Source organism: Littorina saxatilis, linkage group LG2 (assembly GCF_037325665.1).
Source record: "Littorina saxatilis isolate snail1 linkage group LG2, US_GU_Lsax_2.0, whole genome shotgun sequence".
Taxonomy (NCBI): Eukaryota; Metazoa; Mollusca; class Gastropoda; order Littorinimorpha; family Littorinidae; genus Littorina; species Littorina saxatilis.
Window position 1 is genome coordinate 2,743,825 of NC_090246.1, and position 13,914 is coordinate 2,757,738.

The window sequence follows — 13,914 nt, forward strand, 5'->3', positions numbered from 1 at the left end:
TAATCGTAATCGTCTCTTGGGTCATAATCGTCTCTTGGGTCATAATCGTAATCGTCTCTTGGGTCATAATCGTAGTCGTCTCTTGGATCAGAATCGTCGAGTGTGCTATCGGCGTACATGGACTCTTCTGGAACCTTCCATACTTTCCACTTGTAATCGTTCAAGCAGATGGGTCCTTTGTGAAGAAGGATTTGTCTGTGGCTCTCGCCCACTTTCTCAACCTTGTCCGCGGGGATTTCAATCTCGATGGCAACGTCCACCCTTCCCTTGGGAATGTAGAATTGGCCGTGGAACTTCCAGTTCTTTTCTGCGATCTTCACCTTGCCTAGCTCGGGACGGAGAGTGGTTAGGTAGACCCCTGCAAAAAACATTGTTTGTACGAGGTCACAGTCATGGTAGTTTAAGTGTTTCTTAAAGTGGTCAACGTTAAACCTTTGACTTAATTAAATCAAAACGATTTGAGGGAGAGGGTGTGGGGTGGTGGGTGGGTAGATCGAGAGGTCGATGGCTCAATCACTCGTTGTGTCTACATACTTCGTATTCACTTCTCCCTGGAGTCTGTACTAATGATTTTGTAACGGTGATGAATCCGTAAAACACAATCAAATTCTTTGTGGAAACAGAACATCTTAATCGATTGGTAAAATCCTTTTCCAAGATATGCATCCTTTTTCCAGATATGCATTCTTTTCCAAGATATGCTGATATAAGTTCTACTGTTTCTTTTTCTTCTTCTTCTTCTGCGTTCGTGGGCTGAAACTCCCACGTACACTCGTGTTTTTGCACGAGTGGAATGTTACGTGTATGACCGTTTTTACCCCGCCATTTAGGCAGCCATACGCCGCTTTCGGAGGAAGCATGCTGGGTATTTTCGTGTTTCTAGAACCCACCGAACTCTGACATGGATTACAGGATCTTTTTCGTGCGCACTTGGTCTTGTGCTTGCGTGTACACACGAAGGTGGATAAGCCACTAGCAGGTCTGCACATAAGTTGACCTGGGAGATCGGAAAAATCTCCACACTTAACCCACCAGGCGGCCGCGACCGGGATTCGAACCCTCGACCTTCGGACTAAGAGGCCGACGTCTTACCTCTACTGTTTCAAAAACATGTTTGCAGAAAGCTTGATTATAATCTTCTGTGAGTGTTTATGCTTGTCATAATTATATGAATCATATCCAGGTGCCCACAGTGCATTACATTTGGAATGAAGAAATCTGCAAATTTAGTAGATGTCAATTGGACGAAGATAGAAAATTGGATAGAGGAAAAGATTGGATTAAGGGTTAAGTTTATAATGCAGGATATAATATTTGGGTATCAAGACACAAGTTGTTGTAAAAAGATGAGAAATTTTGTAAATCACGTAATATAGATTGGGAAAATGTGTGTTAGTATTTTTAGAAAAACAACTTGTAGTGGATCAGTGTTCGTAATTTTTGAGTTTGAAATATTAAGTCGAAAAATTGAATTGTAAATATATGTATTTCCATTGTAAATAGAAAATTTCCATTTTTCTTTAGTGTATCATACCTCTACGGTTGGAGTTAAAAAAAAGTTACAAGAAAAAAAGACCAATGAAGAAGGATGCTCACCGCCTATTTAAAAAAAAAAGGAAAAAAAAAAGAATGAAACAGTTAAAGGAGGGTTTGAAGCAGCCTGCATGCAACTGAGGTGGAAAAAAAAAAAAAAGAATAAAAAAAGAGATGTCAATGGTATGCACCAATTTCACTGTTGATACTGCCTCTACTGTGTCTGCAATTCTCCAGAGAAAAAGAAAAGATATAAACCTGACTGAACAGGAACTCTCCTTACCTTCTCCGCTATGAGCGTGCTTGGACTCCTTGGTGCTTATCAATATCTGACCGCAGGCAACGATTGAGTCCAATGCTCTTTGGCTCGTGTAATGGAATGCACATGTAGTTACGGTGGCCGGACTCTTCTTGGTCGCTTTCTTTGACGACCCCTTTCCGTTCCGCGGTTCCATGGTTCAGGCTGTGTGGATGTTTCTGTGGACAAGACAGAGATCAAATCAAATCAATCAAATCAAATCAAATTAACTGTATTATCTCACATGGAGAAATTGCGGTGGTGGTGCGTGTAACATGCAGATAAACGAAAGACAACAACATTAACATCATGTTTAAATATTATGTAATAATTAATAACATTGTTCTCATGTTAACACCTATCTGCATACAAATCTCTCGATGATAAGATTTAAGACAGATATTTAAAAGAGTCATACACAAAAAATGCCATTCAATTCCGTTTAAAAATCACAAACTACCACATCGGAAACAGGCCGTTAAGATGTCAAAGATTCATCAACACCGACACAGTCACTGAATCCATCAAAAACAACAAAAGGAAAACTTCCCCCTCATATAATCCAAACCTCAAAACGGTAGCATCGGAATCACAAAAATATTACTGTTTGTTTGGGAGCGTATAAATGGAAAATGGAATACAACTCTTACTAGCCCTAACAGTTCTATTTTTTTATCATCAGGATATAGTCTGGCTGAGGGGCAGGTGGAGGATATTATTTTATACTTTGTTTAATTTATTGAATAACACAGCAAAATCCACGCAACTGTTAAAAGTGCTCAATAACAAAAGATGTTAAAGAACGATTAGTTCTATCTTTTGTTCAAACTCTTTGTTTCCAGCGTTCGAGGTCTGAGTCCTGTACACGTAATTGTTCTCAAATCAAGAGTAAAAAGAATCGTGAAATGTAAATTGAAAATGAAGCAAACTCACTTTGCACTTGAAATTCGGCGACTTGCAACTTCTTGCCTCCTCTCAGAGAAACCAAACCGACTACTGCCAACAGTCGCAGCAGGGTTTCCTGCTGAGGTTTACTTTGTTTTGTATGTATAGCGCTTGCGTAAGAGTGTGTCAGCTTTACCTGGCTGCATTAAAAGACATATATCCAAATTCCCACTGAGCTATTTTTGCCCAAGGGAGATTTCCGTATACGTAGAGGTTACACGCCGAGTCTCAGTGATTATTAAAAATAATGGTCGAAGTTAGCGGATCATGAAAAATGCGAGCTTTAGCGAGCTTTTTCATGACCGCGAACTGAGACCATTATTTTTTATAATCACTGAGACGAGGTGTGTAACCTCTTTATTCCTCCTTTCTTCAGTTATTCAAAGAAAAGAGGAGGTTTTTTGCGAAAGTTTGATCGAATCCTATTCACTCAACCAGTCAACCTGCGCAGGCGATCGATTAATGCGCGGTTGTATAGTTCCGTGCAAATCATTCCATTCTGTTAACACTTCTTGTCAGTTTTCCTATTTTGGACTAAAATCAAGTACACAGATATGCTGTTATTCTGCTGTGGCGGCAAAGGCAGATATTGTGTGTTCTGTATATGTTTTGGTATCGGTTAGGATAATGTTCTTTCGTCAAATGGGACTAGCAGACGAACTTTTGCACCCGTGTTCCAACGTTAAAAACTGTATGAAGTTAAGTTTTCTGGGGAAAATAGTGTATGAAACCGCTTTATGTTGTTTAAATTGATGAGATGTGTGCATTTGGTTGCGTGTGATCTGTTTATTAAATGAAATATTGTTGAAAACTGACCGTCGGATTGCAGTCTGTTGTCGAAGAAACTGAGTGAAAAGAAGGGGAACTACTCTTGTCGCTAGACAAAGTATGAGTTACTTGCCTTGGGAAATTGCTTGTGATGAACGTCTGATCTAGATTCAGAAAACAACCGAACTCATGGATTGTCTATGGAGATTCATGTGTTCAGGCCTGTAGTTGTTAATTTAAATGCGGTATGTTTGTATTGTTTGCTCCAGAGATGTATACTTCGTACATTAGAGCGTTCGGAACTTTTCAGTCGCAAAAAGTAGTACCGAAACAGAGCAGCTTCTCAACCCATTGCACTATCGAGGATTCAGGCTGTTGCTGGGTCGTTATTTGTTTGGTTGCTGGGTCATTATCGAAAAATAACTACCCCTACAAGTTTACAGAGGTAAAGAAGCAGAGGGGGGAATAAAGATGGTTTCGGTTTCAGTTCAGAGGCGTCAAACCAGAGGCGCTGGAAGTGTATAGTTCGAAAACGAACGAGTCGTTGCTTCTCGCACATGTTTTATTTTTTCTGCAGAACAAAACTTGTACTATGAATCATAAAATGAAAGATACAATAAAACACCCCTCCCCCTCGCGCACACACACACGAAAATAAGATAATACAACAATAAAACAACAACGACAAACTGATTTAAGGTAAATCATGTAAATAAGAAAGTATGTGTACAAACAGAAAACACACAGTTACCATGTTTGTTATCACGTGTTTATTGATTGATTAAAATTTTGAGAAAAAAAACATGAAAAAAAACCAAACAAAAAACCAACGACGAACTAACAAAAACAAAACAGCTGAAGGGTAAGTCGATTCATTTAGTGAATAGAACGCTTGGAGCTATAAATAGAAACACGTACTCCTGTCAAGAGCTCTTGTTGTCTGTCCTGCCGAGGTAACAGGTACACCACGGAAATAAAAGTTTAGCAATTCCCACAGAACGCAAGGTTACTGTCAATAATTCTTTCAGGGACTACCACGAGTCTTCTTTCAAGTTTTTGGTTAGCTGTAAGAACTTCTCTAGATATTTTTAGACAGATGTCAAAGTTGCAAACATATGGTACACATACACAAACATACATACATACATACGCAAGCATACAGACAGACAGACAGACAGAGAGACAGACAGACATAGACACACACACACGCTCACAAACACACAACCACGCACGCACGCACTCACACATACACAAACACAAACGCTTGCACACACGCACGCACACAAACACAAACCCCAGGGGCTTGCAACGTAGTACAATATATGACCTTACTGGGAGAATGCAAGTTTCCAGTACATTTTTTACATACTGCTTGACTAAAATCTTTACAAACATTGACTATATTCTATACAAGAACTACTTAACAAGGGTAAAAAGTGAAGAATTTTATGGGTGAGAAAAGGAAAGTAAAAGGACTTTGGGGAGGCAGAAATAGAGAAGAAACAAGAAAAAGATCCTAATTAGGTTCACAGCATCGAGAGTGATGCGACCTTCTCTCAGAAGTTAGTAGAGAAGGCTCCCCCATCCACCACCCGGGGGACGCGCCTCTACGCCAATTAGGGGGCGCGAGGGCGTGGACTGATGCGGAACTAAGAAAGACATAATTATGTAGTTAGTTAGTCTGTCTGTTTGACCGTCTGTCACTCTCTCCCTTTGTTCGGGTTGCTTGTATTCACTAATCGGTTCTTTGAATTTTTGTTTTCGGTGGCACCCATACAGTCATTACATAGCTAAGTGACCCGAAAGAAAACATCTGACCGCTAATATCATTTCTGAGATGCACAGTTTTATATATTTACGATTAATCTTCTCTTGTGAATAGGAGAATAATGATTTGGCTTTCAGCCAATTTGCTGCAATAGAATGGGTAGAAGTGTGTAGTGAATGCTCGGATCAGACACAGTCAGTAAATGCCCCACTCCTGAATGTTTTCGGTTGTTCATGTGTTTGTTTTTCGTAGACGTACCAATAATTGATCGTACTTTTATGCACTGAACCAAGTTATCAAGAAAACTTACTAAAGAGTCTTTAATTTACCAGACAGTGCTTTGTTGAATAGCATCTCAACGTAATCATCTGATATAAGTTCGCTATAGAAGGCTGTTTGATACTTTTCCTTACTTTATATATATATATGCACGCGCCTGGTCTCATCCACACACACACACACACACATACACACACACACACACACACTCACATACACACACACATACACACACACACATATATCACGCACGCACGCACGCACGCACGCACACACACTCACACAGAGGCATACACGAACATGCACACAATACATTCACTGAGAGTTTTAAAGTTTTATTTTACGTCACAGCTGGCTAGGAACACAGAGGTTGGCCTCTTAATTCGAGTCAAGACACAACAAAAGCAATGTTGGTCGCCGCTTCATTACATGTTTCCTGACAAAAAGAAATTTGTTGGTTTGAGTTTTTAACGTTTTCACTAATTATCAAATTACCGATAAGATCCTTGGATAGAATATAGACAAGCATTTTGGGAGACAATGTCTGAAAACATAGCATGAACATATCCAGCCAATAAATACATGTCACAAAATCTGTATTGCTTACTTTTTTCAACTTTCAAGTTAATGATATAACAGCTGCAACTGAATTCACAAGTGCATTCATATAAATATAGTCTACTTTCTGGTACCAGGCTATATGATATTACTTAGCGAATCTTGAAAATATTGATAGTACAGTAAACATTTAGCACCAATTTCTAAAGCTTCAGACTGCTACGGCTGGAAGTAACATGGTTTCTGATCATCAATACAATCAGAACCAGAATCATCAATCTCAGTTAAATAACAACAATTATCTCTTCGATAGATTTAAAAGTACTTCTGCGGCAACACATATCAGTAATCATAATGGATTGGATTGGATTGGATTGGATAAGATTTACAGTCCAGTGAGGTTACCCTTATGGAAATTCGGGCTGCTTTCTCCCCGGGGAAAGCGAGCTGCCATACATACGGCGCTACCCATATTTTTTTTCCTGCATGCGTCATAAACTTCATGTTTGTGGAAATCCTCGTTCATAACTGTCTAAGCATTGTTTACAGACGACATGCATTACAGATTCAAAAGTACTTATTCAACAATACATATCAATAATCATCATCTTCATCGTCAGTTTCATCCTGCTGGTGAAATCCACGTTCGTCATCATCGTCGTAATAGGTGTCATCGTCATAGTGCGGAACATTTTCCTCGTCTGTTTCTGTGTCGCTATGATGGGCAACATTTAAACCATAAAGGTCACGTTCTTCATCGTCTTCTTCCCGCTCACTCTGTACATCGTCATCATTGTCATCCTCTCCATCATCGTCATCATCCCCACTCTGGTCATCGTCATCCTTGTTCTGATCTCCATCATCGTCGTAATCTTCTCCTTCTGAATATTCATCGTCATCTTCAGAGTGATCGGCATCATCATCATCATCGTCATCGTCATCATGCTCAGACCCAGTCTCCACTTCATCATCTTCATCATATTCTGCTGTTTCATCTTCGTCGTATTCTTCGTCATCATTTTCCGTGTCATCCTCATAATCCTCGTCATCATTTTCTGCAGTACCATCATCATCTTCGCATTCCCCGTCGCTATTTTCTATTTCTTCATCATCTTCGCATTCATCTTCGTCATTTTCTGTGTTACCATCATCATCATCGTATTCCTCGTCGCTATTTTCTGCTTCACCCTCTTCATCGTCGTATTCCGCGTCACTGTTTTCTGATTCATCATCACCGTCGTCGTCGTATCCATCGTCACTTTCATCATCGCTCTCACTGCAGTAGGCGTCTTCCTCAGCAGGCACTCTCCATGTTTTCCACTTGTATTCGTTCAGATAGATTGGACCGTCGTGAACCAGGATGTCACGCCCTTTAACCTTTACCCTGCGGTATTTTCCCGTGGGAATGTTCAACTCAATGGCTATGGCCACCTTGCCGTTCGCGATGTAGAAGTGTCCGTACGACTCCCAGTTGTTGTGGGCGATCCTCCTCTGACCGGCCTCGGGCGAGAGGGATGTTCCGTAGGCACCTGTGTATGGGGGCAGGATTTGTTTTACAGTGAGCTTGAGAGAAACAGAGGCAGAGAGATAGAGGGGTAGGGGGGAGGGGGGGGGGGTAGTGAGGTACCTGTGTATGAAGGCAGGATTTGTTATGGACGCCCCCATTCTATACGGATAGTTTAGAGGTTGACCATGGGCACCGCCATTTTGTTGTGAAATACGTCATCAGTTTGTGTACACAGGAAGTTGTGACATCCGTCACCCTATGGGAGGGGTGAAGGCAACATTGTTCATCTGTAGAAAGTTGTGAAATCCGTCACCCTATGGGAGGGGTGACGTCAAAATTGGTCATCACAGAGTTTGTGTAACACAGGAAGTTGTGAAATACGTCACCCTATGGGAGGGGTGACGTCAAAATTGTTCAACAAAAACATGATATGTCGCATTGTGCAGGGTCAACTGCAACAAACTCAAACCGAGCCATTCATACCTAGCTGTATTTGAGTGACTTATATACCCGACATTTTTATTTCTTATTTTTAGCACAGGTGTAGGAAAAATCATGAACCAAAATGTTATTTATTTTCTAATTTAACATTTTTTTTACAAATATGACCATGGTCTTTTAAACATACAGTGACATTAAACATTGTTATGTTAAAAAAAAGAAAAAAGAAAAAAAGCTTTTGTGCACAAATCAGAAAATACATTGTACATTTTACCTACAGGCCAAACAGTGTCTGTTGGCGGCAAAGGGCCCAGCAAGTTGCTATTTTTAGATCGATTAAAAGTTGTCAAGAACAGGCGCTTACATTTGGATGTGTCCACTGATAGTAGGTTTGGTTGTGATCAATCAGAATGATGTAGGAATAAAAATGTATGACAGTTTGGTATGATGACATGTAATTCAAATATGCTGAAATGTAATATTATACATGATATAATATTATTATGGCTGTTGCCATGACCATGAACCCCAAGAAAGGTTTAATGTTATGTAAAATCAAAATACCAAAATCAAGCACCTACTAATCTGATCTACGGTGCGGCTTGGACCTAATATGGATGGACACGCAACTCGCTCAGCCAGCCAGCGCTGCGAGACTTACAGCGGCCAACTTCGCCGCGGCGCGCTCACTGGCTCAGTATTGAACTTGCGTCAAGGCCGATGCGCGTAGATTCCCAGAATGTTTACTTTCGGTTAGATTCTTCGACAGCATTCGCAGAGGTGACTGCCGTATTGTGTACCGCAGTCAGAAGTAATTTATTACTTTTGGGAGTTTAGTAACGTGATATCAGTTTTCAATTGTTCGTTCACTTATATTGCTTTCAGATTTAACACACAAGAAACAGTAGCACGGTTTTCGTTGCGAAAATGTGCATTGGCAGTGCTACGCGATCGAATTGTGTATTATGTACACGCGGTGTTCTTCTGGAAAAGACCGCGTCAGTCGTTCAGCCCGCGAGCGGTGGGATGGGGGGGGGTTCACATGGTTTGTTTGTTTCAGAACCACACCCATATACACACATTTCACATGTAAACCATTTGTCCGCCCCCTGTCGATATTTATCGACTAAGTTCCTTGTTTTACAGTGAGCTTGAGAGAAACAGAGGCAGAGAGATGGAGGGATAGGGGGGGGGGGGGATAGTGAGATACCTGTGTATGAAGGCAGGACGGTTTACAGTGAATGGTGAGACAGAGGCAGAGAGATGGAGGGATAGGGGGGGGGGGGGGGATAGTGAGATACCTGTGTATGAAGGCAGGACGGTTTACAGTGAATGGTGAGACAGAGGCAGAGAGATGGAGGGATAGGGGGGGGGGGATAGTGTGATACCAGTGTATGAAGGCAGGACGGTTTACAGTGAATGGTGAGACAGAGGCAGAGAGATGGAGGGATAGGGGGGGGGGGGGGATAGTGAGATACCTGTGTATGAAGGCAGGACGGTTTACAGTGAATGGTGAGACAGAGGCAGAGAGATGGAGGGATAGGGGGGGGGGGGGATAGTGAGATACCAGTGTATGAAGGCAGGACGGTTTACAGTGAATGGTGAGACAAACAGAGGCAGAGAGATGGAGGGATAGGGGGGGGGGGGGGAATAGTGTGATACCAGTGTATGAAGGCAGGACGGTTTACAGTGAATGGTGAGACAAACAGAGGCAGAGAGATAGAGGGATAGGGGGGGGGGGGGGGAATAGTGTGATACCAGTGTATGAAGGCAGGACGGTTTACAGTGAATGGTGAGACAGAGGCAGAGAGATGGAGGGATAGGGGGGGGGGGGGATAGTGTGATACCAGTGTATGAAGGCAGGACGGTTTACAGTGAATGGTGAGACAGAGGCAGAGAGATGGAGGGATAGGGGGGGGGGGGGATAGTGTGATACCAGTGTATGAAGGCAGGACGGTTTACAGTGAATGGTGAGACAGAGGCAGAGAGATGGAGGGATAGGGGGGGGGGGGGATAGTGTGATACCAGTGTATGAAGGCAGGACGGTTTACAGTGAATGGTGAGACAGAGGCAGAGAGATGGAGGGATAGGGGGGGGGGGGGGATAGTGTGATACCTGTGTATGAAGGCAGGACGGTTTACAGTGAATGGTGAGACAGAGGCAGAGAGATGGAGGGATAGGGGGGGGGGGGGGAATAGTGTGATACCAGTGTATGAAGGCAGGACGGTTTACAGTGAATGGTGAGACAGAGGCAGAGAGATGGAGGGATAGGGGGGGGGGGGGGGAATAGTGTGATACCAGTGTATGAAGGCAGGACGGTTTACAGTGAATGGTGAGACAGAGGCAGAGAGATGGAGGGATAGGGGGGGGGGGGGAATAGTGTGATACCAGTGTATGAAGGCAGGACGGTTTACAGTGAATGGTGAGACAGAGGCAGAGAGATGGAGGGATAGGGGGGGGGGGGGATAGTGTGATACCAGTGTATGAAGGCAGGACGGTTTACAGTGAATGGTGAGACAGAGGCAGAGAGATGGAGGGATAGGGGGGGGGGGGGATAGTGTGATACCAGTGTATGAAGGCAGGACGGTTTACAGTGAATGGTGAGACAGAGGCAGAGAGATGGAGGGATAGGGGGGGGGGGATAGTGTGATACCAGTGTATGAAGGCAGGACGGTTTACAGTGAATGGTGAGACAGAGGCAGAGAGATGGAGGGATAGGGGGGGGGGGATAGTGTGATACCAGTGTATGAAGGCAGGACGGTTTACAGTGAATGGTGAGACAGAGGCAGAGAGATGGAGGGATAAGGGGGGGGGGGGGGGATAGTGTGATACCAGTGTATGAAGGCAGGACGGTTTACAGTGAATGGTGAGACAGAGGCAGAGAGATGGAGGGATAGGGGGGGGGGGGGGATAGTGTGATACCAGTGTATGAAGGCAGGACGGTTTACAGTGAATGGTGAGACAGAGGCAGAGAGATGGAGGGATAGGGGGGGGGGATAGTGTGATACCAGTGTATGAAGGCAGGACGGTTTACAGTGAATGGTGAGACAAACAGAGGCAGAGAGATGGAGGGATAGGGGGGGGGGGGGGATAGTGTGATACCTGGGTATGAAGGCAGGACGGTTTACAGTGAATGGTGAGACAGAGGCAGAGAGATGGAGGGATAGGGGGGGGGGGGGATAGTGTGATACCTGTGTATGAAGGCAGGACGGTTTACAGTGAATGGTGAGACAAACAGAAGCAGAGAGATGGAGGGATAGGGGGGGGGGGGGGGATAGTGTGATACCTGTGTATGAAGGCAGGACGGTTTACAGTGAATGGTGAGACAAACAGAGGCAGAGAGATGGAGGGATAGGGGGGGGGGGATAGTGTGATACCTGTGTATGAAGGCAGGACGGTTTACAGTGAATGGTGAGACAGAGGCAGAGAGATGGAGGGATAGGGGGGGGGGGATAGTGTGATACCTGGGTATGAAGGCAGGACGGTTTACAGTGAATGGTGAGACAAACAGAAGCAGAGAGATGGAGGGATAGGGGGGGGGGGGGGAATAGTGTGATACCAGTGAATGAAGGCAGGACTGTTTACAGTGAATGGTGAGACAAACAGAGGCAGAGAGATGGAGGGATAGGGGGGGGGGGGGATAGTGTGATACCTGTGTATGAAGGCAGGACGGTTTACAGTGAATGGTGAGACAGAGGCAGAGAGATGGAGGGATAGGGGGGGGGGGGGATAGTGAGATACCTGTGTATGAAGGCAGGACGGTTTACAGTGAATGGTGAGACAGAGGCAGAGAGATGGAGGGATAGGGGGGGGGGGGGGGATAGTGTGATACCAGTGTATGAAGGCAGGACGGTTTACAGTGAATGGTGAGACAGAGGCAGAGAGATTGAGGGGTAGGGGGGATAGTTAGGTACCTATGTGTGAAGGCACCATTGTTTACAGTGAATGCTGAGGGAGGCAGGAAGATGGAGGGGTAGGGGGAATAGTGAGGCACCTGTTTATGAATGCAGGATTTTTAAAGGGAGAATTTTTCAGGTGTGAATGGTGAAAAAAACCAGATGCAGAGATTTGGACTGGAAGGGGAGGGAGGGGAGGGGGGGTGGTGAAAGAGACAGAAAGACAATGGTTGCCACAGTGCGGTCTGATTTTTTTTTTCACGAACGAACATAATATCATCAAATACATTTATCCTCAAAAAAAGTAACGAAGAATGTCGAAAGAAACAAAAACAAGTATAGGGATATCATCAGGAAACATTGAGAAAGATAAAGTCCAGTAGATATAATTATCTTGGAATTGCTCTACATTCTTACATACATACACACACACACACACACGCACACACAGTTTCACTTTCGCTGACCATAATTATAATACACATGTTCTCGCTTACCTTTCCCATAATGGGTGTGATTGTCAGAGCTTTGCCATATGTAGCCAGACTTGACGATGCCTCGGAGGCCCCACTCACTGGTGTAATGGAAGAAGGGGTTACCACAACTCATGCTGGCCGTTTGTTGGAGAGTATTTCTCTTTCACGCGTGGAGTAGAATCGGTGTACGTCTGAAATTAAAAGAGTCAGATAAAGGTAGACCCAATGCTCGCAAGAGTGGAAACAATGGCACAGAGTAATTTACTGTGTACGAACCGGGTACGAAAACTGACCTCTTTTTACATTTAGTCAAATTTTGACTAAATGTTTTAACATAGACGGGGTGCGTGTAACATGCAGATAAACGAAAGACAACAACATTAACATCATGTTTAAATATTATGTAATAATTAATAACATTGTTCTCATGTTAACACCTATCTGCATACAAATCTCTCGATGATAAGATTTAAGACAGATATTTAAAAGAGTCATACACAAAAAATGCCATTCAATTCCTTTGAAAAATCACAAACTACCACATCGGAAACAGGCCGTTAAGATGTCAAAGATTCATAAACACCAACACAGTCACTGAATCCATCAAAAACAACAAAAGGAAAACTTCCCCCTCATATAATCCAAACCTTAAAACGGCAGCATCGGAATCACAAAAATATTACTGTTTGTTTGGGAGCGTAATGGAAAATTGAATACGACTCTTACTTGCCCTAAAAGTTCTATTATTTTATCATCAGGATATAGTCTGGCTGAGGGGCAGGTGGAGGATATTTATATTTGTTTAATTTATTGAATAACACAGCAAAATCCACGCAACTGTTAAAAGTGCTCAATAACAAAAGATGTTAAAGGACGATTAGTTCTATCTTTTGTTCAAACTCTTTGTTTCCAGCGTTCGAGGTCTGAGTCCTGTACACGTAATTGTTCTCAAATCAAGAGTAAAAAGAATCGTGAAATGTAAATTGAAAATGAAGCAAACTCACTTTGCACGTGAAATTCGGCGACTTGCAACTTCTTACCTCCTCTCAGAGAAACCAAACCGACTACTGCCAACAGTCGCGGCAGGGTTTACTGCTGAGGTTCACTTTGTTTTGTATGTATAGCGCTTGCGTAAGAGTGTGTCAGCTTTACCTGGCTGCATTAAAAGACAGGTCCAAATTCCCACTGAGCTATTTTTGCCCAAGGGAGATTTCCGTATACAGATGGTTTCGGTTTCAGTGCAGAGGCGTCAAACAAGAGGCGCTGGAAGTGTATAGGCCCATTGCAGAAACTCAAGTTATCAACAGCATTTCTACTCGGCGCGCGCAGTATGAGAATCACGGGTCGTAACTCTCTGGAATTGGTCATCCGCCGCCATGTTGGATGCCTTGCACGATCTCTGACAGTGCTTGAGCGTTGGGTGGCGACTCGACAAAAGTGAAAAT

At 43.3% G+C, this 13,914-nt stretch overlaps 2 protein-coding genes across 2 annotated transcripts in view; both read right to left on the minus strand.

Annotated features, from left to right (window-relative positions):
• The window catches only part of LOC138957990 (uncharacterized), a 4,449-nt gene extending 1,528 nt beyond the window's left edge, over positions 1-2,921 (minus strand). The window contains exons 1-3 of the mRNA XM_070329014.1: positions 2,765-2,921; positions 1,817-2,010; positions 1-358 (exon numbers count right to left, since the gene is read on the minus strand). The exon at positions 1-358 is cut by the window's left edge and continues 1,528 nt beyond it. Of these exons, the coding sequence (XP_070185115.1) occupies positions 1-358; positions 1,817-1,988 (530 nt within the window). The 5' untranslated portion in view covers positions 1,989-2,010; positions 2,765-2,921. The remainder of the gene's footprint in view (positions 359-1,816; positions 2,011-2,764) is intronic.
• A 2,989-nt stretch (positions 2,922-5,910) lies between these two features.
• Positions 5,911-13,623, minus strand: LOC138957989 (protein starmaker-like). Its single transcript, XM_070329013.1, has 3 exons — positions 13,474-13,623; positions 12,491-12,660; positions 5,911-7,678 (listed from the first exon to the last, which is right to left on the minus strand). The coding sequence occupies exons 2-3, from the start codon at positions 12,600-12,602 to the stop codon at positions 6,744-6,746; spliced, it is 1,047 nt and encodes a 348-aa protein (XP_070185114.1). The 5' UTR covers positions 12,603-12,660; positions 13,474-13,623; the 3' UTR covers positions 5,911-6,743.
• Between the last annotated feature and the right edge of the window lie 291 nt (positions 13,624-13,914).